Source organism: Haliotis cracherodii, unplaced genomic scaffold (assembly GCF_022045235.1).
Source record: "Haliotis cracherodii isolate W230 unplaced genomic scaffold, xgHalCrac1.p SCAF_4, whole genome shotgun sequence".
In the NCBI taxonomy this organism is placed as follows: Eukaryota; Metazoa; Mollusca; class Gastropoda; order Lepetellida; family Haliotidae; genus Haliotis; species Haliotis cracherodii.
The window spans coordinates 58,040,577-58,066,858 of record NW_027266297.1 but is presented as its reverse complement, the minus strand read 5'-3'; the positions used below and the strand labels follow the sequence as shown (position 1 = coordinate 58,066,858).

Sequence of the window (26,282 nt, the reverse complement as noted above, 5' to 3'; positions counted from 1 at the left end):
GTGCCAGACAGGGTAACAACAGGTACCATCTTTGAACGTCTTTCGGTATGACATGCCTGGGGATCAAACCCCCGACCTTTTGCTCTCCGGACAGACGCTTTACCACTAGAAAATGGAGGTGGTCAGATAAAACAAGGACTGGTTGGCACAAGTCAGCATACTGTGTTTGAGTGGGGTATTCATGTTAAACCGTGGCACGATATCTCAGTGGGCGAGCACTATTACATCGGCATTAGCCCAGACTAGTACAAGCAGACACAGACAAGTATGTGCATGCACATCCCTATTTAGGTGCAATAATCTTGAACGCGCTGTATAAGCCCCATCTCACCTTAGTTTGGAATCCTAGATAATTCCCTGGTATTTTAGAGACTGATGTAAAGCTTCAAAGCCAGGAATACCAACTGGCCAGAGACTAGACCATCTTCAAAATGTAATACAACAGATAAACAACAAAATCAAGTTTTGATTCAACTGTGATTTACTTTGTCCAGACTAAATATTTGTACAAAACAGACTGGTGAGAGCCAATGAATGAACAACTGAACAGAGAATGGTCCTAGCTAAACACAAGCAACAAATGGTCGGTCTACTGCTCCAGATTTTCCCAAGCTTAACAGGTACCACTCAAGTCCCTCACATGTAGATGCTTCAACCGTGTCTATGGCTACGTATTATCATTTCAGCTTGGAAAACAGGTCTTTCGATACCTGCAATGTAAACATGCATATTAGAGGAATGACAACTCTAATCTATTTAATCATTAAGCAAGGAAAAGATTGTGTTAACTTCATGAAAAATATTTCATGGGACAAAAGACTGCAATATCATCCTCAAAAACATGTCAAGTCAAGTTTGACATTTAAGTGAACTAATAATTGTGGTACCTTGCCTTTCTAGAGAAAGTATATTCCATTAAGAAAAGGACTATAGCAATTATTGTGACAAAGCCATACAAAGTTAAAACTTTACTGAATCAAAAACATTGTTTAAGTTTTTTATCCATCTTCTGACCATGCTGACCAAGAATGAAAAACCGGTCCAACCAATTATTCGACTTGCAACTTACACATGAATCTACACAGTGGACAAAGTCGAACAGCTCCTGCGTGCAAGTCTCTGCTGTTTCTGACCGACCACTCACTCTCTCTGTACAAGCATCCCACTCAGCCTTGTACTTCTCACAGGAGGAACCACAAGACTCCTTCATTGTGTCCTGGGGATCCTAAAATGAGACAAAACCAACTGAATTCACAGCCATAGTCGGATTTGTATATTAACAAACTTTTAATTAGAAAAATATAATTCAAATTTGTTTAGCATGTGTAGTGTTTGTTTGTTGTTTAACGCCGCACTCAGCCATATTCAGCTATATGACAGCGGGCTGTAAATAAATTGAGTCTGGAACAGACAATCCTTTGACTGACATCATGAGCATCAATCAAGGCAATTGGGATCGATGAAATGCAGCAACCAAGTCAGCGAGCCTGACTACCCGATCCCGTTAGTCACCTCTTACGACAAGCATAGTGGCCTTTCACGGCAAGCAGGGGTTGCTGAAGACCTATTCGACCCCGGATCTTCACAGGTCGCATGTGTAATGACTGAATATTGTCTCATGCTAGAAAGCATCACCTAAGACACAAATGCCTGTAAATAATAAATGGGCGAAGATGAAATCAGTTGGGGCATGATGACACAATACACCACCCACTGTAACCACTTAATCCTGAATAGTCAAAATTTTGGGGACTGGGCAATCAACTCAACTCGAAAGGGTGCACAGGAATCAAGCACGCACGAATACTATGTTAGCGTTGGACGTCTCAACGTGCGTGATTCCCGTGCACCCTTTCGAGTTGAGTTGATTGGTTCAACTGTGTCATACAGCCCTGTGATGCAGGGGTAACATTATGCAGATGGCTGTTTCAATGAATGCTCGTTCCACCTGTGACAAACAGGCCTGGTTGTTGATGAAATATAGTGATAACTAAAAAGACAGATTTTTTTATTCATGCACCGATTGTCTTTAAATGTAATATCCAGTTAAGTATGACTGTTTAATAATCTCATACCAACTTTGACTGGAGTAGGTCCAATTGTTTTTCAGATATTGTAGTAAACGTCGGTACCTTAAATTACCTTCCAGACTATAGGTAGAAAATGATCCCAGACGTGGGCCGAAGTCTGTTGCAGCTTGCTATATTAGCCACTAGTCAAAAGCCTGAGTCAAGTAAAACTCATTCCTGTCTTGTAAGAACAGGTCATCAAAGTCCATGTACATATACACTGATATCGAAAGAAATGATACAAAAAGACTAATTCAAGCCAGTAAGTAGACAAGGTTTTGTAACATGCTGCCAAAAATCCCAGACATGCAATCAAGCATCATTTTCACTGTTTTCACCAATACAATATCGACTATGAGGTTGTTTGTCTACAAGAACACTATGACAATGCAGATTTTTCCTGGACGTAGAATAACAGTTGAAATTGTAAAATAATCAGCGATTTCTTTGTGTCGTAACATGACCAGTACAGTACAGGGATGAAAATTAGCACTTGCTGCTAGCCTGGACAAGTTTTGTTATTGTTTAAGATATCCCCAGGACTGGTAGAATTTCAACAATTTGTGGAGAGGGGTATGGTATTGCTACATGTTACCATGATAACTACTATTGGGGCCAGTAGATGTTCTTTGTTAATCCCTGTTATAGTATGTAAGTGAGACTAAGTCGTACAAAATTGAAGTTTGGGGAACAAACAAGAAAACAAAACGACCATAAACAGGTAGACACCAGGTCGTATATGTATACAAATATCCAACTGGTCCATCACTCATTTCACACAAGGACTCAAATGAGATCAGCTCACCACCAGATCCTCCTCCTCTTCCTCCTGTAACCAAAAAATATTTGTGTGAACAAATACATATAATAATAATATCATACACAAATTCATGGTGAGTCACTTACCTTTTTTGTTTATGCTATTAGCCCAAGGCTAGCTAAAATTCATAAGACCATGTCAATTTGTGATGGTGTTCCGAGTATTTCAGACAACTGAATCATTGACAAAAACAAAATTACAAATATTTCATTTGCTGTTTGACGCCGCACTCAGCAATATTCCAGGTGTATGACGGCGGTCTGTAAATAATCAAGTCTGGACCAGAGAATCCAGTGATTGATATTATGAACATAAATCCATGCAATTGGGATCGATGACATACATCAACCAAGTCAGCAAGTCTGACCCCCCGATCCTGTTAGTTGCCCTCTTTTGACAAGCATAGTCACCTTTTACGGCAAGCATGGGTTGCTGAAGGCCTATTCTGCCCTGTATCTTATGACGGCAATCTGTAAATAATCGAGTTAGGACCAGACAATCCAGTGATTATAATAAACCATCCAAGTCAGTGATTCTGGCCACACGATCATGTTAGTCCCCTCTTACAACAAGCAGTCACATTTTATGTAAAGCATGGGATGCTGAAGACCTACTCTATCCCGGAGTTTCACAGGTCCAAAATTAAGAAGTATGGTCATGATAGTAGAAGGGCTTGGGTGTTGTTGCTTTAACTTGGTTTACATCATTTTTAAAACAAATTCTTGCTCTGTAGATGTGTGTGCATGTTTGGTGAAAGTCATTAAGGATTTAGTTTTGTTCTTAGATGCAGAATGTTTCTCCATTACAATAGGAATAGGAAAAATATGGTTGATTTGAAGTAAGGATTTTGTCTATGAATGAAAATTAGGGTAATGAGTTTGTGAGCGAGTGAGCGTGTCAGCTTGATGTGGCAGGAAAGCCTGAAATGATGCAGATCTTAGACTTTACCATCACAGAAGCACAGGCATTGTGCTGACAAACACTATAATGAGGGTTAATTTGGGATGTATTACAGATTGTCAAATTTCACTTATTGTTAAAACTTGAGACATCACAAATCTGCTGTACACCATTTGGGAGTATCATACCCAGATCTGAGGTCATACCCAGCCTGCTTAGAGGGCAATGTGATCCACCGAAAATAACAATTGTAGAAAATGTACACACATACAAAATGTTCAGGTCATTAATAGTAATTTTGCTTTGCCTGAAATAACTACAGATGTCACCGAACAAAGTATTTCCAACAGAAACTGTGAAGTTTATAGGGGTGATGATAAGATATACTTGTTTGTTTGAAGGTAGAAGAGGAGGGACATATACTACTAAACAAAAAAAGAGTTAAAGAACACCCGATTCTTTTATTACGGGTGAAATGATACAGGAATATCACGATACATGAGGTAGTGTGATAGTCATATTCATCTCAAATCACGTGGAAACTTCACCACTATAAATACTTCAGCATGTTCAGAGCAGGTTCCAAAGGAAAATCAAGCTCTAGACACATGTCCGTATCAGCTATTTTTAGTATTGAACTTGCAAAGCTAATTACTACATGTTTTGCAAAATTTCAGTGACAAAATGCTGTGATGGGGGATTGGGGTAATTAAACGAGTAGTAAGTAATATATTTTAGCAACTGTATCATCGCCACATGAAAACTCACGATGCACTGGTGGATCGTTTGACCCCTATCTTTTACCTTTTAACGCGGAACGCAAATGTGCATCCAGTATGCATGCATATAAAGAATAGACGCAGAAAAAAAAATACTGCACGGATGCACAGTTATGACCTTTGTACCTTCACATGTTCAGCGTATCAAGATCAGTTATGGACATCTGTCAGTTCAAACATCAAGCATGACCTCTGTCCACATGACCATTGATTAATTCGGGCTCTAAAGTAATTATCTAAACATACAGTACACTATACTATTCATTACTTTACAGAACCCTCTTTTACCTTTTAGGACCCTGAAAATGTATTACTGCGGGTCCCCTCGACCCCGAATTCTGTAGATCCATAGATCTATATCATATCTTCAATGAGAAACCAAGACAATTGTGTTTTAAACTTGTCTACGTTTTGAGTCTATCAAACTATGTTGAAAAACTAAATACATTATTCAAGCAAGCAATCAGATAAGACGTTTCTTAGTACACGTTTGTGGGTTATTGAGCTGGGATTTCGATCAAGGTGACCGGTGTCACGGGCATGTTGTCAGACACGCTCTCGGCTTAAATCAGTTATCTCTGACACATGTTGAATCAGGTCACCATATATTATAAAAAGGAATGAATGTGACGTAGTTGACTGTGAATTATTTTCAAAGACCACTGCATAATATCTTAATTTTACCTCTGGGGGATCAGAAGAAAGTACAACCTCGTCTCCTAGCGCCATGTTGGATTGGTAAGGTCCCGGATAAGGGACCGTTCAGTGAGTTATGTAAATATATACTATCAAGTAAAACGAATGCTCCCTCGTTGTGAAGGACCCGATCGCCCGTTCGGCTTTATTGTATCACATAACACCCAAGCTCTTTGAATAGTCTCCCTGTATATATATCAGACATCTTCAGTGTGCCAGACTAGACAGATACATACATAGCTCTTTTAAAGTAAATGCTTCGTTGAATGCTCCCTCGCTGCAGCTGTGTTCGAGGTATTTATTTCTAGAAAACGTAATTTTAGTAAAAGGCACATTTGTCAAGAACATAATGTATTACACATCAATGAGCTATATCACTGAATGCCTTTACATAAATACTCAAGTCTGGGCCAGCCAATCAAGAAGCTGACCTCACGGGTCAGTCAATACAGTAAATAATATAAAATAAATTGCCAGGCTGCCATCTGGATCCATAGACTTTAGAAGTCGCAGGCCCTGACTAAACTCTTCAGGCCCTCATTAAAAAACAAAATGCAGCTGATTGTGACAAATAAATAGACACGTAAATTTACGGCAGGCCATAATTACCCAAACCACGGGCCCAACACGAGATCAATACCCGCCACGGGCCTACGGGCAGGCGCTTATTTTGAACACTGCTTCATGGGTAAGTCATCCAGACCCTAAATGCAGAAGAAACTATCAACGCCGTCGGAACACGATGACACCCGGACAGTCATACATTGTAACCACTAAATCCTCATTAGTGTCAAGCCAAGCCAAGCCAAGCCAAGCCAAGGCAAGTATATTTATAGGCCTCTGATCCAGTTTATGGGGTCGGAGATGTTCGAGCACGAGATCTAGAACTACAAAGATCTCTCTCACTTCTTCATGGATTGCGACCTGAAGGCTGACAAGCACTTCGTCGCAAACTCCGCCGCCCTCCTCACCAAGAACCTCTTCAAGTCGCCACACCCCAGGGATGAGGCCATAGCGAAGAGACTCTTGGGAGGATATCGCCGCTAGTCACCATGCTCGCCTGCCGACTCCGTGCCTTCCCACGCTTGACCCCCTACCCTCCACCCCATGCCAAATTTTTCCATATTATTAAATTTTCTTTTATTACCCACTCCCACCCAGCCAAACCCCAACACCCCCTCGCTTTATTAGATTAGGTCAGTAAAGTTTATATTTTTGGGGGTTGCACTTCTTTATTTATTCTTTGCGCTTTTTTACCCCAATAGTATAAGGGCAATCCCGTGTGCGAAATACGCTTCAGCCGGAAAGCACACGTTAAATCTCCTATATGATTGATTGATTGACAGATACAAATGGTAACACAGTATACGTTAGAAGACTGACGACAAACATTAATAATTAATTTCATTAATTTTCTGCCCCGCAATTCTCCACGGGTAGTCAAGAATTGTACCCACCCAATCCTCATTACCGGACTCTGACGACAGACCTCGGCCACTTGGGATCTATTTTGAATCGGGATTACCTTGGAGTATATTTTCTAAAATGTATTTATTTCACTTTAGGTGCCAAGATTTTACAACAGAGACCACGTGTCTGGACTAACGGGTCGTAGTATTCGCAGGCTCAGTCGACATTACTTGGGCAGAGATTCTGATATTCGCTCTACCATTACACGGTCCATTTTTAATGGTTGTTAATAATTTGTACATGAAACTCCAGCTCCTTAACATAGTTATCAAATGTACAGATCTCTTCAAGAATTTTACATTTATACACATAATAATTTACCGTAAATAGGAGATTACTGAGTGTCGTTTCGTCGGTGGAGACACTCTTTTTCACTCCAAATAATACTGCATCTCTGTCATTTTCAAATGTCACATCATTAATATTCACTTTCAATCCAGTTTAACAAAAATAACCCAAAATGGAAAGGCATTGGACAGAAAAACAAATAATGCTGTTTTGTTTACGGCACTCCACATCTGTCATATTTATTACTGGCCTTGAACCCACGCGTACTAAAGTTTGATTTTCCTGAAATCGATTGATGCCAACAGTGTGTTTACGAACCTATCCTACTTTAAAGCCGTTAATGAAAGTGGATCAATTGACAATTTATGTCGAAGATATGGACACCGGATGAATGATATATAACATAAAACGTTATTTTATTATTCCACACGGTAATAAACAAAACCCGTCGGGATTTGGACCCGAAGATGCAGAGTGTTGTCCACAAACACCTGTGAAACGAGATGTGTGCGGAGGAAAGTAATCATTATAAGGTAAACGCAGTCAGAGGATACACATTTCAAGGGATCAGATCAATCGCACGTCTGAACAGGTAATGTATGTTTTCCAAACTGTAAATAACCACGTTAACGGTACTTACTAGTTGCGCCCATATCTAGACTCTTCAACAAAAAAAAGAAACGCACAGGTAAGTTTTTCGTAAATTTATTTTACCTAATTTTTAATTTAATATAGATACCAATATGAAATTTTGGAACACGATAGTCATATGTTGTCGTTGAACAAAGGCATTGAAAACTGTTTATTGTCATGTCACATAAGGCCACAAGGTTCCACTGAACTCAGTTTCTCGAGTGACCGCCCCGGGCAACAATCCCGGCTTTGCATCTCCTCGGCACTGACTGGATAAGTGTACGAATTCTGTCCTGCGGAATTCTGTTCCATTCTGCGTGTAAAGCGTTGGCCAGTTTTGGGATTGTCTGCGGCGTGTTCTGAGGTTGACGTACACGTCGATCGAGTTCATCCCAGGGGTGTTCGATTGGGTTAAGATTTGGATGTCTCGACGGCTAGGGAAAGACGTTGATGTTGGCATTATGAAGGTAGTCTACCGTGACACGAGCGGTGGAGCGCTGTCCCATGGCTTCCACGTTGGCTTCCATCTCGCCGGTGAAGAAGATATGGTGATTCATCGCTAAACCACACTCATCTCCAGTTTCTCAAATTAGGGATGCGTCTCCGTAGCTGTGGCATTGCGATGACGTAGGGGGAACAGTCGAATGTAGCGATCCTGTGCAGGGTGGTAACTCTTGGTTGACCAGTTCTCGGACGGCCTGCAGTGGAACTGAACTGTGTGTATCGATCACAAAGCCGGCAAATGGTGCTGTGCTGGACGTTGAAGTGGCGTGCAACAGAAGACTGCGATTCCCCTCTTTGGATACGTCCTATGGCAATGTTCCGATCGGCAGCGCTGAGTCTCGGCATTTACAAACTTGAAAAATGTTGACAATTGAATGACACATTATTGGCTTATGCTTGCCTTTTTATAGCCACTACCACGAGTTACGAATGCCATAACTTGCACGTGCCTTTTGCTTTACTGTTTTCCTTCATGGCATTTTCTAACAAGTGCGAAAACAATGCAAATCGACAATGGCTGCGTTTCGACGCGTTTGTCGAATATCAGGCCACCAACACCAACACCAACGAACCACATACTACCTGTGCGTTTCTTTTTTTGAAGAGTGTACTTGCTTTCCTACTTTCTACTGTAACAGCTGTAGAATGAAGGCGTCATGTACCAAACCGCCTTTATAAATTGTAAGGCATAGTAGAGTCAAAGAGAAGGTTTTCTGTCAAATTATAATCATATGGAATATATACACAAAGAAAAAAGTTAAGCACACCCCTATTTCTGCACCATGACAAATGGCAAAAATCATGGTATGGGATGACTGACCACAGGATGCTGGGCGATACCAATGTCATCGGATGGAGCAAACATTTGACAACAAATAAAAAAGATATTGGTGAGTTGTGATTGAAATTTACTGACAAAAACATCATGGTAACACAAGGGCTGTTTTTTTACCTTAGACGATACCTAAAAAAGTATGGAGGATTAAGCAAACGAGTTACGTTTGATGTTTCATGTGAAAATGTTCCTTAAAGTCTCTACTTGACATGATAGGTGAAACAGATCAGTAGCGGGTATAACCGTCACGTCCCGGATGACGCATTCCACCCTACGTCTCATGCCTCCAGTCAGACGTTGGATCTGTTGATGATCTCCTGATGTAATGCTGCTTCCAATCGGCGTAAATCTTGTACAGGAGGATCTCATGCCTGTAAGCGCCGCCCCAGAATATCCCAAACATGTTCAAGGGGGTTCAACTCTGGGCTCATTGCTGGCTAGGGTAGAGTCGTTATTGCATTGGCCCTCATGTAATCCACGACTGCATGCGAACGATGAAGCCTGGCATTGTCATCCATGTACTGAAGTCGAGTAGCAAGGGGGTGGTTGTCAAAATGACGAACGACGACTGGCCTCAAAACGTCCCGGATGTACTGAGCCCCTGTTAAGTTGCCCCTTATGGTGACCAAATCCAACCTGCAATAATGAGAGATACACCCCAAACCATTACCGAGCCCCCGCAGCTTTGTAGTGATCTCTCAACAAGGGACGTTTTATGTCTAGCCCCCAGTCATGCTGCTTTCAGCCGGTTCCTGGCGGTTCTGGTGATGAAACGAAGATTGGGCAACCACAGCTGTTTCATAAAAAATACTTGTTAAAAGGGTTCTCGGCGTATTAGACGAAGACGGTCCCTGTCTTCGTGATGTGTTGTCACAGGTCTTTCGGATCTGGAACTATCCTGTACATCACCGGTCTGAGCATGTTTCTCGACTAAACAGCTTACGACAGTGTGATGATACCCTAAATTCCGACCAATGGCATTACAAGACATTCCTTCGTTATGCATGCCGATTATTTGCCATCTTGTGGCGTTTGATAATCGCCTTCCTGCCATGGTCACAAAGGACGATCTGATCGATAATCAAGATCTATATTGTGATAAAACGCGTCTTACATCGCGAAATGCATCAAATCACCTGAGCACCTGGATTAAAAACATGAAAAGATTTGGAAAATATCTTTTGACAACAAGTTGTCGGTGAACATGCTTTGCAAATCCTGCAATCTAACAAAATCTGCAAGACAGTTTACGAACCGGATTTCGATTTCTAAGCGCGATTTTGATTGGACTATGCATAGACTCGTTAGTCCAGTCAAAATGTAACTCCATAATACGACCCTAGTTCGGCAAGAGCGGAAACTGGACTTTTATAGTCAGTTAACTCTCTTGCCTCGGGAAGTTGATTCTACCCCAGATCTTCATGGGTTAATGACATGATGAACAGATGTGAACACCACTATTGTGGAACGCTCCATATCACAGGCTAATGGAATAAAAAAAATTAAAACAAATTGGAATTGTTCTCCGGTTTTACGCCGCTCTTAGAACTACATATTGCGGAAGAATAATATCTTCAAACATTGTGAGTAAGTTAAAATTTAACGTTGCATCGACATTAGTTCGGCCATTTTGCGACTAGTGAAAACATTGTACCCTTGTGGGAATGTTTCTATCTACAATGGACATGTTGTATGTTTTATCTTTCTAAGTATTGTCATTTCATATTTTTGCACAGAAAAACCATTTGATGAGTGATTGGTGAGACGTTTTTAAAAATGAGATACTCTTAAACGCTATTTCCTGCAGTTTGGGACTGTTTATATTAGATTTTATTTGTAAAATATATAAGTAGTGTACCCATAAATAGAAATGAAACATTTTTCTATGTAGACAATCTTAAAGAATACTTTCAGCAGTTTTGATGGAAATTTTTAAAAACAATCAAATACAAAATATGCGTCGTTTTCCAAAAAATACCTAAATGAATACGTGAAATATATCCATGCGATTTGCACATTTGATGAGTCCGCTCTTGGCGCTCACGGCGGGGAACACCAGAAATGGGCCTCAGACATTGTACCCATGTCGGGAATCGAACCCGGGTCTTCAGCGTGATGAGCGAACGCTTTAACCACTAGGCTACCCGACCGCCCCTCACAGGCATGTGAATATAAGGATATAGTTCCTGAATGGCCACTCTAACAACTTGAAAAACCCCATCTACCACTAAAAACTTAAGTGCGTAAGGATTCCCGTTTTCAAGTTAGACATTAAATAGCATGTTGGACCGAGCAGTCTCAAAATAATAATATACCGCATAGATATTAAAATGAGGTTTACCTATTTTTAGGAAAAAGAATTGGCCTTTTTTTGGTGTAAGCAATTGCTTTTCTGACACAATGGTAGTTTCACCACTCCCTATGTCGTCACCAAAGATAACAAGCATATTGATTGCTTAGGACCAAAGTCGAACAAGTCCCGACGGAATATGTCAGCATCCATTAGTAGTCCCAGTGTCGAGTAAATAAGTATTTGAAATTAGAAGTCATGGTGCACCTGCGCTATCTCTCAAACTACAAGAGTATAAACTACAGGTGATGTATTCACAAGGGAAATCCCCTTCTACATCTGTTAAATGGAGGCCCACAGTTGTTGTTTCCTTGTGATCAATCATATACCGAGGGACAACGTACAGGCTCATTCGTATGCTGTGTCACATACACGACGGCTGTCGTAGCCAATCTCACGATTGAGAAACGCAGGTGAACATGCACTCACTGGATGCTTATTACAGATCCGAGCAGGTATCAAACCTAAATCATTGCCTCTCTTCATCTGAAGCCACTGAATGACAACCACGGGTTATCGGGACTTGGACATGCCATGTAAGTATTAAATCTTAAATTTAAATTTAAATTTCCCCACCTTCATGAGTGAATTATCATTCAAATCGGCAATATTTCGATATTTCGCACCCGGAAAATGTAGGTTAATGTAAGCACTCTAAAATAATCAGATAATATAAAACAAATAACACACAACCAATTTGTTGATATCTGTCGCCAACGGACAGTCAAAAATGACAAAATATGACATATTTTTATAACTAACCAGGGGGCACGGGTGGCCCAGTCGTCTAAGGCGGCGCTATTCGCTAGGCAGATTTGCCTCCCTTCGGCACGCCAGAAACCTATGATTGTGGGTTCGAATCCTGGTTCGCGCCGATTATGTTTCTAGGTTTGTCAGCACCATATCCGTGCTCGTGGGTTTCACGGAAGTGGTAATCGTCTGAGGCCTGCAACACTTCGGGCTTTCCTCCCACATTAAGCTGACACGCCGTAATATAACTGGAATACTGTTAAAAGCGGCGTTAAACCCAACTCACTCACTCACTATAACTAACCATGTAAAATTTTATAACATATGATAAATTACAAAGTAAATTAATTACCGATTGCGAAAGAGTTGTACAACGCTTTGAACTAATTTTAGTTATATCGCAATGTGTCAGTGTGATATGGCAAGAAAGTTTTACGTTTATGTAAAAAAGTGTTAATGGCACCTTAATTTTTTTGTTTGTTTACATTTTGCTCTTTGCTCAAATATGATGATATACAAAGATGGTTGGTCCTTGACTGGAGTAAGAATTACGTTGTGGTGTGACGTTGTGGTCGACCTCCGATGGCGTAGACGGTTGTCAATGCTTTCAACCACTATTGTGCCTGGTTCAGAGTCGACTCTATAGAGCGATACAGCAAGATATTTCCGACAGCTACATCAGTCAATATTCACTCATATTCAACTGTTTGAAATATTGTATCCATAAATGGAAATGGAGCATTTTTCTATGTAGAAATTCTTAAAGAATACTTCCTGTAGTTTTTTATGGAAGGAGGAGGGAACTGAAAATGTTGACCTGTGAAGCGGAAAATGTTTGACGATGGAGCTGAAGCCGTTGGACGATGAAGCTGAAACTGTTGGCGTTTGAGCTAAAACCGTTGGACGATGGAGCTGAAACTGTTTGACGATTGAGCTGTAACTGTTGGCGATTGAGCTGAAACCGTTGGACGATGGAGCTGAAGCTGTAGGACGATTGGGCTGAAACCGTTGGCCGATGGAGCTGAAGCTGTTGGACGATTGAGCTGTAACTGTTGGCGATGGAGCTGAAACCGTTGGACCATGGAGCTGAAGCTGTTGGACGATTGAGCTGAAACTGTTGGCGATGGACCTGAAACCGTTGGACGATGGAGCTGAAGCTGTAGGACGATTGGGCTGAAACCTTTGGCCGATGGAGCTGAAGCTGCTGGGCGATTGAGCTGAAACTATTGGCGATGGAGCTGAAACCGTTGGACGATGGAGCTAAAATTGTTGGACGATTGAGCTGAAACTGTTGGACAATGGAGCTGAAGCTATTGGACGATTGAGCTGAAACTGTTGGCGATGGAGCTGAAACTGTTGGCGATGGACCCGAAGCTGTTTGACGATTGAGCTGAAACTGTTGGGCAATGGAGCTGAAGTTGTTGGACGAATGAGCTGAAACTGTTTGACGATGGAGTTGAAACTGTTGGACGATGGAGTTGAAACTGTAGGGCGATGGGACTGAAGCTGTAGGACGATTGGGCTGAAACTGTTGGACGATGGAGCTGAAGCTGTTGGACGATTGAGCTGAAGCTGAGGGACAAGAAAGCTTCTAAAAGAATGGTACTATTTTGCCTTCGTCCTTTCTGATGTCTTTGGGGTGCCAGAAACAGACTTAATACATTGATGTTGGCTGTTCGCTGGTTAGACAGACTGCAACGTCTTGTATTTTTTAATTATGTCCATATGACATTACTGTACACAACAGTCGAATCCAATTATCAAGGTCGACTGCATTTAAGGCTATTAGTTGGATGGTATATTTTCTCCCAGAATCCAGTTATCAAGGGCGACTGCATTTAAGGCTATTAGTTGGATGGTATATTTTCTCCCAGAATCCAATTATCAAGGTCGACTGCATTTAAGGCTATTAGTTGGATGGTATATTTTCTCCCAGAATCCAATTATCAAGGTCGACTGCATTTAAGGCTATTAGTTGGATGGTATATTTTCTCCCAGAATCCAATTATCAAGGTCAACTGCATTTAAGGCTATCAGTTGGATGGTATATTTTCTCCCAGATCCAATTATCAAGGTCGACTGCATTTAAGGCTATTAGTTGGATGGTATATTTTCTCCCAGAATCCAATTATCAAGGTCGACTGCATTTAAGGCTATTAGTTGGATGGTATATTTTCTCCCAGAATCCAATTATCAAGGTCGACTGCATTTAAGGCTATTAGTTGGATGGTATATTTTCTCCCATATCCTATCTTTCATGCAAAGGTGGAATGGTTTTCAGAATTGAATTGTTAGTAGACATAATCAGAGACATTTATATTGATGCCCGATCTATGCTGGGTACTCAAGTCGATAATTTCTGTTGCATCTCTTCTACATACATGTATATCAATCCACAAAGGCTACAGTCAATGCCATACATGACGTTTTTAGTTTGACGTGATTGGTCTTGAAAAGGTTTTGTGCAGAATGTTTTAGCTGTAAAAGTAGATTTGAATTCAGGATGGGCTAGGTTTTGCAAGGTTTGTGCCCCACGTAGAACTACTGCAGAGAGAGGGGTTCGAAAGAAAAATGTCCCCCACCTTGACTGAACATATCTGAATGATGTTTGTAAATGAATTTTTGTTTTTGAAATAGAAGTTGCCTCCACGTTGAACATAGGTCGATGTCATGATATCCCTAAGGACCACTCGATGACTGCAATATAAACCATATCTTGCTGCGGTCCTGTATGCTGCATAGTGGGGAGGTATTACTGTCTTCGCCCATACAGTTTCTATTCTTTGAACATTGGTTTTGTTAAATGTTACTAAATGTGTGATATGTTTCGGGCTCAAATTGTCCACCAGCCTACCAGTCGACTTGGTTCGTGTAAATAAAAGCAAACCTCGCCTTTCGTATGAATACATAAACTGTCACCAGCTATCTTTTCAGCTACTAAAACGATTTTGTCCAAGCCTGATTGGTTTTGAACAGAAAGAGCTCCAAACAGCACTGAATTGAAAAGGTTAAAATACTTTCAACAAAACAACGATACAAAAGAGTCAATACACACTGGTTAACACTAAAAGATCTTAATTTACGCATAAAATGTAGTCTCTGTTGACATTTCGTAACAAACCCATCAGTGCTGACATTCCAGTTTAATTTTATTTATTTAAATATTTACATTCCTTTACAATTTCCTAAGGTTAGTGATTGATGGTGACAGGTTTTATGTGTAAAATCAATGATTAATTCCGTAGTTGTTTTTTTCTAATTTGACAGAATGGTGATAATTTTCATTACACCACTTAGCAAATAAACTGACTGATTTCCTTTCTGTGGTGTCATCAGTTGTCTATGGAACACTGTAAGGGACATTCTCGCGTTCTCGCGATCATGCATTCTCGTGTTTGGGGCATATTTAGCTCGTTTCCATAGGTCGAGATCGCGAGAATGCGAGATATCGATAATGTCCCTTACAGTATTCCATAGTTGTCCCTAATGAGGCCAGCCAGTGTTGCGTCATCAGCAAACATGGCAGTCAGGCAATCCGGCGCATTGCTTGCACAATCGTTCGTGTACAGGATAAAAAGAAGGGTCGCCATGACAACCCCGCGGAACACCCCTGTTCGTATACACAGTAGCTGTGTGAGTGAGCACTTGTACAAACTGAGGCTGATTGAAGAGAAAACTGTCTATCCAATATTAAACATTACAATTAACTTTCATATCAAACAACTTTCCCCAAAAAATGTGTGGCTGAACGGTATTAAAAAGCAGAATAAAAGTCAATAAAAAGAATGCTTACAAATGATGAAGTCAGCTCTAGATCTTTGACTGCACTATAAAACAAGATTTGCATCTTCATGCCAGGCCTGGCCCTGTGACCGCCTCCGTGGTCTGGTCGTAGAACGGGGGTTCGAACCCTGGTCGCGTCATACAAAAAGACATTAAAAGAGGTACTTCTTGTTACCTTTCCTGGTGATCGGCATTAAAGGTCTAAAACAAGAACTGGTCGTCTCGGGAGACAGTATACAGTGTCTGGGTGGGGTATTCATGTTAAACTGCGGGCTTGGACTATAAAATCGGCATTAATCAGGACTAGTACAAGCAGACACCACACTTGAAGACCCGGTGTAGAGTAGGTCTTCAGCAACCCATGCTTGCCGTAAATGGCGACTTTGCTTGTCGTAAAAGGCGACTTTGCTTGTCGTAAGAGGCGACTAACGGGATCGGTTGGTCAGGCTGGCCGACTTGGTTGATGCATGTCATCGTATCTCAAATGTGTAGATCGATGCTCATGATGTCAATCTCTGTATTGTCTGGTCCAGATTCGATTACTTACAGACCGCCGTCACGTAGCTTGAATATTGCAGAGTGCGGCGTTAACAACACATATACAAACAAAACACATGCACGTCGCTTTATCAGTGCAATAATCTTGGACGCCACACCAAACTCAATTTCACCTCACCTCACCTGGCTCTGTATGCAAATCGCAAGGGGTTAAAAAGATGGCTTATGTTACGCGAAAGATAATTTAAGAAAATGCGTTCATTACACGTCATCGCAATAGAGGTTAAGGCAACGGGCCAGGCAGTTGGAATGGTGGAAAGGTAGAATTTCTACACTCTTCCCAATCTCATTAAAATCAGATCTTAGTTTTAAGATCTGAGGACATCCCATTAAGGGTCACGTCAGAACGACCTTTCGCGAATTTTGACCGACCAATGAAATGACTGACAAGAAATCGACATTAGCCAATCAGAAGGCAGCTTCCTCAAGCTTTACGACACTAGTTTCAAACTGGCGACTACTGACTCGTAATGGGATATCCTCAGATCTTTGTTTAGCGATAGCGAGAACTAAGATCTGATTTAATGAGATTGCACTCTTCCCCTTGCGATATTCGTAAAAATCAATATATTTTCGATCGACACACTGACTGCGAATTGGTCGAATAAGCAAATATGTACTTCATATGTCAATGGCTATTGACTAACTTCATCTTGACAGTTTGTTTTAACATTTTCAGGCCATATTGATACGTCAATGCTTCAAGAGAATCTCGCTTCATCATGGAAACTGTTTTGTATGTGAGGATACTGTTCCAAGGCCTTCTTTCTACTGACCTTCACCCTGAAGCCTCGTTCTCAGCTGGCCACTGTGTAAACACCTGCTACTACAACCGGACATGCGCATCAGTGTTCTATGACCGCAGCCTTCAGCTGTGCTACCAGAGTAACACCTGGTTTGATGCCCAAGTAGCCGGCCTAACAACCAAACCGGAAGTCTCTTATTTGATATTCCATAGAGGTAAGTTAGTCACGATGTGTAGAGATATAAGCGGTGATGCGGTGGTTTAGCCAAGTGGTTAATGCGCTCTCTCAACACACCGAAAACCCCGGTTCGCTTCCCCATATGGCTGCAATGTGGAAAGCCCATCTCTGGTGTCCCCCGTGGTGATATTGGTGCAGTATTGTACAATCTTATAAACCTATTAATTGGGATTGCTATGAAGTAAGAGACTTCTTTCTATAGGTATTAAAACCTATTGTGAGGTTTTACTTTCCAGTCGGGTTAAATCTCATAAACAGGGACGTTGTAATGTCCCTGGGATTTTATATAATATCTCTGGGATTTTATAGGATATTCAAGTCATATTTGCTATAATATCCCAGGGATTTTTTATAACGTCCTGGGTATTTTATTAATGTAACTTCCGTTCAGATTGTAACATGTAATGAAATGTAAAATCAAATGACAAATGTTTTCTTTATATTCCCGAGGATCAAACTCGCAACCTTCATACCTGTAGCCCAGTGAGTGTACCACGAGGCTATAGAGGTGTTGATAAGCCACACTGGTTTTTAGAATGTCCTTTTCAAGATCCGTACGCCAGCAACAAATATTTTACACGCGTGTCCTAAGGTTCATGGAAAGTATGTTCGAAACATAAAAATGTTGATAAATGTTGTTTTAAGTTTCTTTTTTCGGTTTATAAGTATGGAAAAACACTTTCCCTCGGTTTTGGTGGACAGAGCATGCTCTGGGGGTCGCCCCCTTGGTTTTTCCCTCTCCCCAGGGCATGCTCTGTCTAATAAAACCTCGTAAGCGTGTTTTCTCAAATGCATAACCCCTTATTCTTGAAGGCAGTTCGGGGGCACATTAAGATGTTTTCAAATATTGTTTACCAGTTACTCAGAGTCTTAACTAGCCTCGGTCACGCTGCTTGAAAACATTACCTCACAGGGTATAACATGTGTTGACCCTGTTCGAGACCGCGTCCGTGGTCTAGTGGTAGAGCGTCCGCCCGGAGGGCTGGGGGTTCGATCCCCAGGCGCGTCATACCAAAAGACGTTAATAGATGGAACTTGTTGTTACCCTGTCTGGAGCTTGGCATTAAGGGTCTAAAAGAAGGACTGGTCGGCTCGGAGTCGGTAGACTGTGTCTGAGTGAGTATTGTTTTACGCCAGCAATGTCACGGCGGGGGACACCAGAAAAGGGGTTCACACATTGTACCCATGTCGGGAATGGAACCCAGGTCTTCAGCGTGACGAGCGAACGCTTTAACCACTAGGCTACCCGACCGCCCTTGTGACTGAGTGGGGTATTCATGTTAAACTGCGGCATGGTATCTCAGTGGGCTAGCACTTTAAATCGGCATCAGTCCGGACTAACACACACACACACACACACACACACACACACACACACACACACACACACACACACACACACAGTCTCACGTGAGCACGCACGTCGCTATATAAGTGCAATAATCCCAGTACAACAGGGCGAAGGAAATCCATGGGGCAAAAAATCGTTGTGAAAAAGAATTCGTTCCATAACTCCCGCTTCCTGTGCGACCGTGAGTTCGAATTCCAGATTCGTCCTTGTGTTTATGCTGAGTTAGTTAGCATCATTCATCTATGCGTTGCTTTTACCAACGTGGTAAAGTGTAAGAGATGCGTCACTTTGGACTTTCATAAACGCACTTATTGGGTGTGTTGTCACACCATGCTCATGTTGTCAGTCACTGGATTGTCTGGTCAAGACTCGATTATTTACAGACCGCCGTCATATAGCTGGAATATTGCTGAGTGTCGCGTTAAACGACAAACATACAAACCAGTTGAATATCTGCTCCACTCTATGCATACATCTGTCATCTACATCAGTACGGGTGATCCCACCCACCAGATGAATCGTGAATATATGTCATCTGCAATCTTCATCAGTACAAGTGCCCCCACCCACCAGATGAATCGTGAATATATGTCATCTGCAATCTTCATCAGTACGAGTACCCCCACCCACCAGATGAATCGTGAATATATGTCATCACAAACAAACAAACCTAACTTGCGGAAAGCATCTCACGGTGTACCTGTAACGTTAAATATACGGGGTTGCCAGGCAACATTAGCAAAACATGAATGAATCGCTGAATGCATGCTTCTCTTTTCAGCTGATTGTCCAGCAGGATGGGTGTACCACAAACCAACGAATAAATGTTTTTATTTCCACAATACACTGAAGAAGAACAGTGAACTTAAACAAGTTTGTATGACTGCCGGGGGCAGAGTGTATAACATCTATACGGCGGAGGAGAATGACATAGCGTATACCGTAGTCAAACGCAGAGGTACGGTATGAAGGACAATATCATTCGTCACCACTCGCCCCTTTCCGTAACTTGCAAGAAGACTCGTCCCCCTATCGATGACTGTTTGTGCGAAAATACGACAAACAAATCAGAATGGGCGTATGATTTCGAGTTCTTTGTCAAATATTCCCTCATAAATAGTTTTAGATTTTACATATGTCTTGCATCTAAAAATATACTCAAGACACAGTTAAATGTGTTCAATCATACTGTATCATTCCGCACGTCCCTATGCGCTTTAAATTGCATTTAAAATATATATAATATATGGGGAAATATATTTGAACAAGTTGACAATTGTTTTAGGTATGCCCGTTTGCGCTAAGACGGAACCCAGTCGCAAAAATGGCCATGAGAGGGGCACGAGTCGCTATTCGGCTTGTCCCGGAATAACACGAGCTGGTCACGAATGGGAAAATATACTACTCAAAAGTAGTTCCATCTTCCCGAGGCAAGAGCGTCCACTAGCCTTTTTATCAAAGTTTTGTTTCCACCCTTGCCATCAAGTCCACTTTCCCGTGCGAAATATGATTGGACTATCGCACATATCGATAGTCCAATCAGAGAACGTTTCACAAAATCAACACCCACGACTGGTACACCTTCATATGAAAGTGATTTACCGCTGCCTGTTCCTGTTGACACGAATATGCCTTTTTCATCTTTTAACACCCTAACGATTACTTCTGTTTTGTGCCATGAATGAAATCGCGAATGGTTTCTTAATCTGACTGACTAGGTAGTCGCAATCTTTGTGAAGCTATGCGAGATAAGAACAGCGATCTGATTGGATATCGCGTTTTCATAACAAGGGGCATAACTCGTGATCTACGAGAGGTGGTGCCAGGGTCGAGCCAAGAAAAGTGGCCTTGATGTGGCAAGGGTAGAGACTAGGTTTTGATGTAGGCTAGTGGTCACGCTTGCCTCGGGAGGATGAAGAAGTTCAAGACATCTGATTTGTACTTATCACTATAGTTAGCGGTCATGTGAAAAACAAACAAAATTAAAGAACTCTCGATTTGTTCCTATGTAATACTTAATCTGACATGACTATAAAAAGAAGAAGTTAAAAAAACATTCGTAAATTTCATAGGACTATGAGTGCAGGGGTGGCCCAGTCGTCTCAAGCGCCGCAATTCGCTGTGCAGAGTTGCGTCCCTTGGGCACTGAAGAAACCTTTGATCTTTGTTCGAATCCCAGTTCGCCCCGAAAATGGTAAACGTCTGAGACCTGCATCACATCGGGCTTTCCTCCCACAGTAAGCTGGAACAGTTTATAATGATCTAGAACTTCAGTTCATAAGAACATTACTGTTCTTCCTTGGTATCTTAGTTTTATCTACATTGACATAGCATTTCCAATATTTATTAAATTCATGTAATTGATAATGAATATATTGTCAGCATACAATTCACTATTACTCTTACAGGGGACACGAGTGGCCCAGTCGTCTAAGGCGCCGTGATTCGCTAGGCAGAGTTGCGTCCCTTGGGCACGCCAGAAACCTTTGATTGTGGGTTCGAATCCCGGTTCGCCCGTATTTTGTTTCTAGGTTTGTCAGCTCCATACCCGTGCTCGTGGGTTTCACCGAAGTGGTAACAGTCTGAGACCTGCATCACTTCGGGCTTTCCTCCAACATTAAGCTAAAACGCCGCGATATAACTGGAATACTCACTAACTCACTAATATTCTTACAAATATATCCTGCTATTATTTCAATATGGACACACATTTTCTTCAGCATGCTGAAATTGTTGTTGTAGTCATTGACAAGTGTCGTCTGATAGCCAGCAGTTTGTGTTTTTGTCAATCCTGTCCATTACACATTCAAACTATAAAATTGTTTCCATGGTTACCATAATAAGAACGATAATTGCGTCCATCAGCCCTCTCTTTATTAAGCCTCGTCAATTCAAGTTGTAGGAGGAAGAGTCAACCAGTCAACCAAACGGATCTGATGTCCAGGCTCGGTGACTTGGTTGATGGCGTTTCATCGTACCACGTACCACGATATCAAAACATTGTATCGAGCACAATAGCGATTGTCTTCATTACTCGATACACCGTTATTTACAGGCCGCCGTCATATAGCTGGAGTGCAGCAATAAACAAACAAATAAACAAACAAACGTACAATGTACAGAAATACACTAAAGGGGTGCTTCAATGTGAATGGCTGTATTATGCGATGTTATTTTGTCCTTATCGTAGTTCAATGTTAAATGAAAGCAATAAGAAATTCACAAGAAATCCGGGGCACGGGTGTCCCAGTCGTTTAAGGCGCCGCGATTCGCTGTGCAGAGTTGCGTCCCTTGGGCACGCCAGAAACCTATGATAGTGGGTTCGAATCCCGGTTCGCCACGATTATGCTTCTAGATTTGTCAGCACCATACCCGTGCTCGTTGGTTTCATCTTACTTTATGACCTTACTTTTGGCACAAAGCGATACAGTTAAACACTGTTGTGTCAAGCGATTCCCTGTGCAGAGTTGCGTCCCTTGGGTACGCCAGAAACCTATGATTGTGGGTTCGAATCCTGGTTCGCCCCGATAATGTTTCTAGGTTTGTCAGCACCATACCCGTGCTCATGGATTTCACCGAAGTGGTAAACGTGTGAGACCTGCATCACTTCGGGCTTTCCTCCCACATTAAGCTGACACGCCGTGATATAACTGGAATACTGTTAAAAGCGGCGTTAAACCCATGCTAAGTTGAATATGAACTAGAGTGACTCGCGGCGAATAGCTGCAAGAGTGTTGAAGCGGCGTTAAGCAATAATCACTCACTCACTCTGGGTAGAATATCATGTAAACCACATTAAGCTGACACGCAGTGATATAACTGGAATAATGTTAAAAGCGGCGTTAAAGCCTTGCTAAGTTGAATATGAACTAGAGTGACTCGCGGCGAATAGCTGCAAGAGTGTTGAAGCGGCGTTAAGCAATAATCACTCACTCACTCTGGGCAGAATATCATGTAAACCACATTAAGCTGACACGCAGTGATATAACTTGAATACTGTTAAAAGCGGCGTTAAGCAATAATCACTCACTCACTCTGGGTTGAATATCATGTAAACCTATTACCATCCTCTTCTCAAAGGGAAAGACGTGTGGATCGGACTCAACTTCAACACAGACTGGAATTGGCACAAAGGCACCGCGCCGCCCGACTTCTTCTACTGGTCCGAGCCTCCCGGAACCTTCAGCTGTGTGACGTTTAGTGATGCTACAAAGAAATGGCTAAGAGTAAAATGCGGAGACCTTTACACGGGGCTGTGTGAGATTACTGTGCCGAATAACTGTAGCCTCTCACCATAAAGTAAGATCTTGGGTAACGAATTTCTCTTCAAAACTCCAAAACTAAAATTGCAACAACCTTTTTCAGACGTATCTGTTAGTGACCGACCATTTGATATTCTGGAACGGGGTGTGGGTCGTGGGGTTGTGTGTGTGGAGTTTTTTTTTTTTGTATGTTTTTTTTCAAAATCATATATTTTGTAAAGTAAAACTATGAGCCTAAATATTTTTAAAAATATGTTTTATTTATTTTTGTGTGGCAGACAAAGCCTGGAGCATATTTTTGTGACAGAATATCACGTGGTTAGTGATATAAAAACAAAGAATTAAAATAAAAACAATGTGTAGTGAAAAAAAGGTATTACTTTGAATATCAGCATTATTGATTAAAGCGGGTGCACGAGGGCTGGCTGAAAAGTTCTAAGCCTAACTGTGAAAGACCCGTACCAAGTCGATGGTTTTCATTTATTTCTCCACATAGTCCCTTTCCAGGTTTACACACTTTTGCCAGCGATGCTGCAAGGCCTGGATGCCTCGTAATGTGGGATTTCTCATTGAAGTCGAAAAATGACATCCTTCCATTTTCATCTACGTTAATGTGTGTATTTTGGTTCGAAAATATAGAAACTGGACATATCAGGTTTAAAATGTATGTTGTTAAAATTCAAATGTAATTCTACAGTTGTGGAATTTTGGGTTTGGTGTTGGAAGATCCTTCAAACAAGAATTACAACAAGTCCCAGTCCAACGTCAGAACTATACCTGGAAAAACGTTAACCAGTATTCTTTCTTCATTTTTATCCTCCCCGAAATATATCAGACCACCTCAGCGTTCTAGTGGATGGAGTGTCCGGACTAAAAGATATTACTCCTTGTTTCTGAGTGAGGCTACCCGACCGCCCCCTTGTTTCGGAAGTAGTGCCTGCACGTAGATATGGGGCGGTCGGGTAGCTTAGTGGTTAAAGCGTTCGCTCGTCAAGCCGAAGACCCGGGTTCGATTCCCGGCATTGGTACAATGTGTGACGCCCATTTCTGGTGTCCCCCGCCGTGATATTGCTGGAATATTGCTAAAGGCGGCGTAAAACCACACTCACTCACTGTAATGTGATAATACGTTCTCTTCCCATCTGAACAAAAATATATACAACCGAATCCCATCAATTTAGATATTCCAACTATACGAAGTAACCATTTTTCAATACTCTTCCTTAATATTATTTTAAGAATATATAAATGCGTCCCATTTTTAAGATGAAAAAAAAGCAAAAGAAACATAGCCAGGACTGAAAAAATTGTGGATTTTAAGTGTTGTGTTATCCTCACTGCTACGAGTCTCGGTCAACAGTATTAACGAATTTAAAATGCTGTTTTCATGGGTTCATACTAACGCAAGGGAATTATATTTGTATTGCTGACAACTCGAATTTTAGATTTGGCTCCCTCGGGTTAGTCAGAGGGAATTTAGAGAATCACGGGCTTTCAATTTTTCCTTTGCCCAAAACTCATTTAATGGATTTGCAAAACACAATGGTGAAACTACAAGTATTGTCACGTGTAAATCAAATAATAAATATTATGATAAATTAATATTTTTCAATTTGACCCATAGCCTTTCATAATTTACGTCTTTGGATTCAAAACATTGTAAACAAACAAAATAATTCAAGATTAAGAATATTTCTTATAGAACAAATACCACATAAATTGTTGAAGGATTAATTCGTGTAACTATGCTCATCTTGCTAAGGTCATCACTTTAATTTTCATCATGGAATCTGGTACAGCAGATATTCAAGATGTTGGGACTGACGTATTGAATTGACCAATGCTCTGTTACCACGTGTATGGTTTAGTTGTACATGTGTGACATATTCGGCATTTGAAAATATATTTTCACGTAAAAGGATTTGCTTTTATGTGCTTCCATGGATATTTCTTCAGCAATATCACCATGTTTTTTGTCAAGTATAGATCATCTTCCCGGGGCGAGAGCGTTAACTGACTATAAAAGTCCAGTTTCCACCCTTGCCGAACTAGGCTGGTATTACGGAGTTACATCTCGGCTGGACTAACGAGTCTATACATAGTCCAATCAAAATCGCGTAACAAACTACATGGATTTCGGTCGACTGCATGATTTGTAAAGCATGTGTACCGCCAATTGGGCATCGACAGATATTTTGCAAATCTGTTCATGTTTTTAATCAAGGTGCTTAACTTCACGGCGTAAGACCCGCTTTATGACAATATAGATCTTGATTATCGATCAGATCGTTTTGACTGGGCGCCGCCATTTTGTTTAAAGCAAATGCAAGTGATATAAGTGATGGACTCTGTTTGGTCAATAGGAGGGACATAGAAGGGACATAACTCGTCATAGCCACTGGTGGTGCTACGATGGAGCCTGGACATTCCTGCCTAGTTCAGGAAGGGTGGGAACTGGACGTTTGTAGTCAGTTAACTCCCTTGCCTCGGGAAGATGGGTACTGATATGCCATGTTAATTGTGCTTCATTAGTTACGGTGTAACTAGCATTAGTTAAAGATTTAACCTTTATATTTGATCAGTAATGAATGCCATCCCCGATGACAAGATCTGATTTCAATAATTGATGTTTCCCTGTGGTAGATTGGAACCGATTCTGTGGTGTATTCAAATTTAAGACTCTTACTTGTTCGGTGTTTAAATCCCGAACGATAGTAGCCTTAATTAGAGACGTCTTCAGTACTCATTGCCATCTATGTCTGACAGTTTTTTCAAAGGTTAATAAAGTTGCGTGTACATTAGCTAATTAAAAATAAAAAAACTTTGTTTAACACCATCTGGATATTGTAAATATTAAAAAGCAAATATGCAATAAAAGTAGTGGTGCGAGTGATTGGGATGTATGGGTCATTAGGTGGAGTTACGTGACAGTGGAATTGCTGTTGATCATGTGAATGTTCAACTATTGTGTAAATAGCACAACAGATATATAAACTATTCTTTTGTAACAATATCACTGAAGCAAAATAAAGATCAAAATCTTAAATGATTGTGTCTTTTCTTTTCGCCAACAATGCTTTTTACTTGCCTTCTATTGCTGCCATCAAGTCTCACTTTATGATTGGTTAATCGTGAGTGTTGATTGGCAGGTGTCGAAAGATCAACAGTTAAGACCCTGATAAATACTAGTATTGGGATACAGAACTACACCTTGTATAAACAACAAGGGTGGGACTCTCGCATAGTGTGAG

General features: G+C 41.2%; 3 protein-coding genes across 4 annotated transcripts; 1 reads left to right on the top strand and 2 right to left on the bottom strand.

Moving 5' to 3' along the window:
• Nucleotides 1-463: 463 nt before the first annotated feature.
• Nucleotides 464-5,312, bottom strand: LOC139479776 (cytochrome b-c1 complex subunit 6, mitochondrial-like). The gene is made up of 4 exons (XM_071262648.1): nucleotides 5,253-5,312; nucleotides 2,875-2,898; nucleotides 1,070-1,225; nucleotides 464-710 (listed from the first exon to the last, which is right to left on the bottom strand). The coding sequence occupies exons 1-4, from the start codon at nucleotides 5,295-5,297 to the stop codon at nucleotides 678-680; spliced, it is 258 nt and encodes an 85-aa protein (XP_071118749.1). The 5' UTR covers nucleotides 5,298-5,312; the 3' UTR covers nucleotides 464-677.
• Nucleotides 5,313-7,492: 2,180 nt separating this feature from the next.
• On the top strand, nucleotides 7,493-23,067 carry LOC139480278 (type-2 ice-structuring protein-like). Of its 2 annotated transcripts, none has more exons than XM_071263332.1 (4): nucleotides 7,493-7,555; nucleotides 17,115-17,395; nucleotides 19,551-19,727; nucleotides 22,850-23,067. In XM_071263332.1, exons 2-4 carry the CDS (start codon nucleotides 17,158-17,160, stop codon nucleotides 23,065-23,067), a joined length of 633 nt encoding a protein of 210 aa, XP_071119433.1. In that variant the 5' UTR covers nucleotides 7,493-7,555; nucleotides 17,115-17,157. The 2 variants fall into 2 exon arrangements, with proteins under 2 accessions (XP_071119433.1, XP_071119432.1); XM_071263331.1 differs by lacking the exon at nucleotides 7,493-7,555 and adding an exon at nucleotides 11,722-11,880.
• Nucleotides 12,879-14,689, bottom strand: LOC139479523 (uncharacterized). The gene is made up of 2 exons (XM_071262367.1): nucleotides 14,677-14,689; nucleotides 12,879-13,666 (listed from the first exon to the last, which is right to left on the bottom strand). The coding sequence occupies exons 1-2, from the start codon at nucleotides 14,687-14,689 to the stop codon at nucleotides 12,879-12,881; spliced, it is 801 nt and encodes a 266-aa protein (XP_071118468.1).
• Nucleotides 23,068-26,282: the final 3,215 nt, after the last annotated feature.

Coding starts and splice junctions, on each gene's coding strand:
- LOC139480278 (XM_071263332.1), top strand. CDS start 17,158: ATGGAAACTGTTTTGTATGTGAGGATACTGTTCCAAGGCCTTCTTTCT. Junction 17,396..19,550: donor TTATTTGATATTCCATAGAG/GTAAGTTAGTCA, acceptor TTCTCTTTTCAG/CTGATTGTCCAGCAGGATGG. Junction 19,728..22,849: donor TACCGTAGTCAAACGCAGAG/GTACGGTATGAA, acceptor CTCTTCTCAAAG/GGAAAGACGTGTGGATCGGA.
- LOC139479776 (XM_071262648.1), bottom strand. CDS start 5,297: ATGGCGCTAGGAGACGAGGTTGTACTTTCTTCTGATCCCCCAGAG. Junction 2,899..5,252: donor TTTCTTCTGATCCCCCAGAG/GTAAAATTAAGA, acceptor TTTTGGTTACAG/GAGGAAGAGGAGGAGGATCT. Junction 711..1,069: donor TCCACTGTGTAGATTCATGT/GTAAGTTGCAAG, acceptor TTTACATTGCAG/GTATCGAAAGACCTGTTTTC.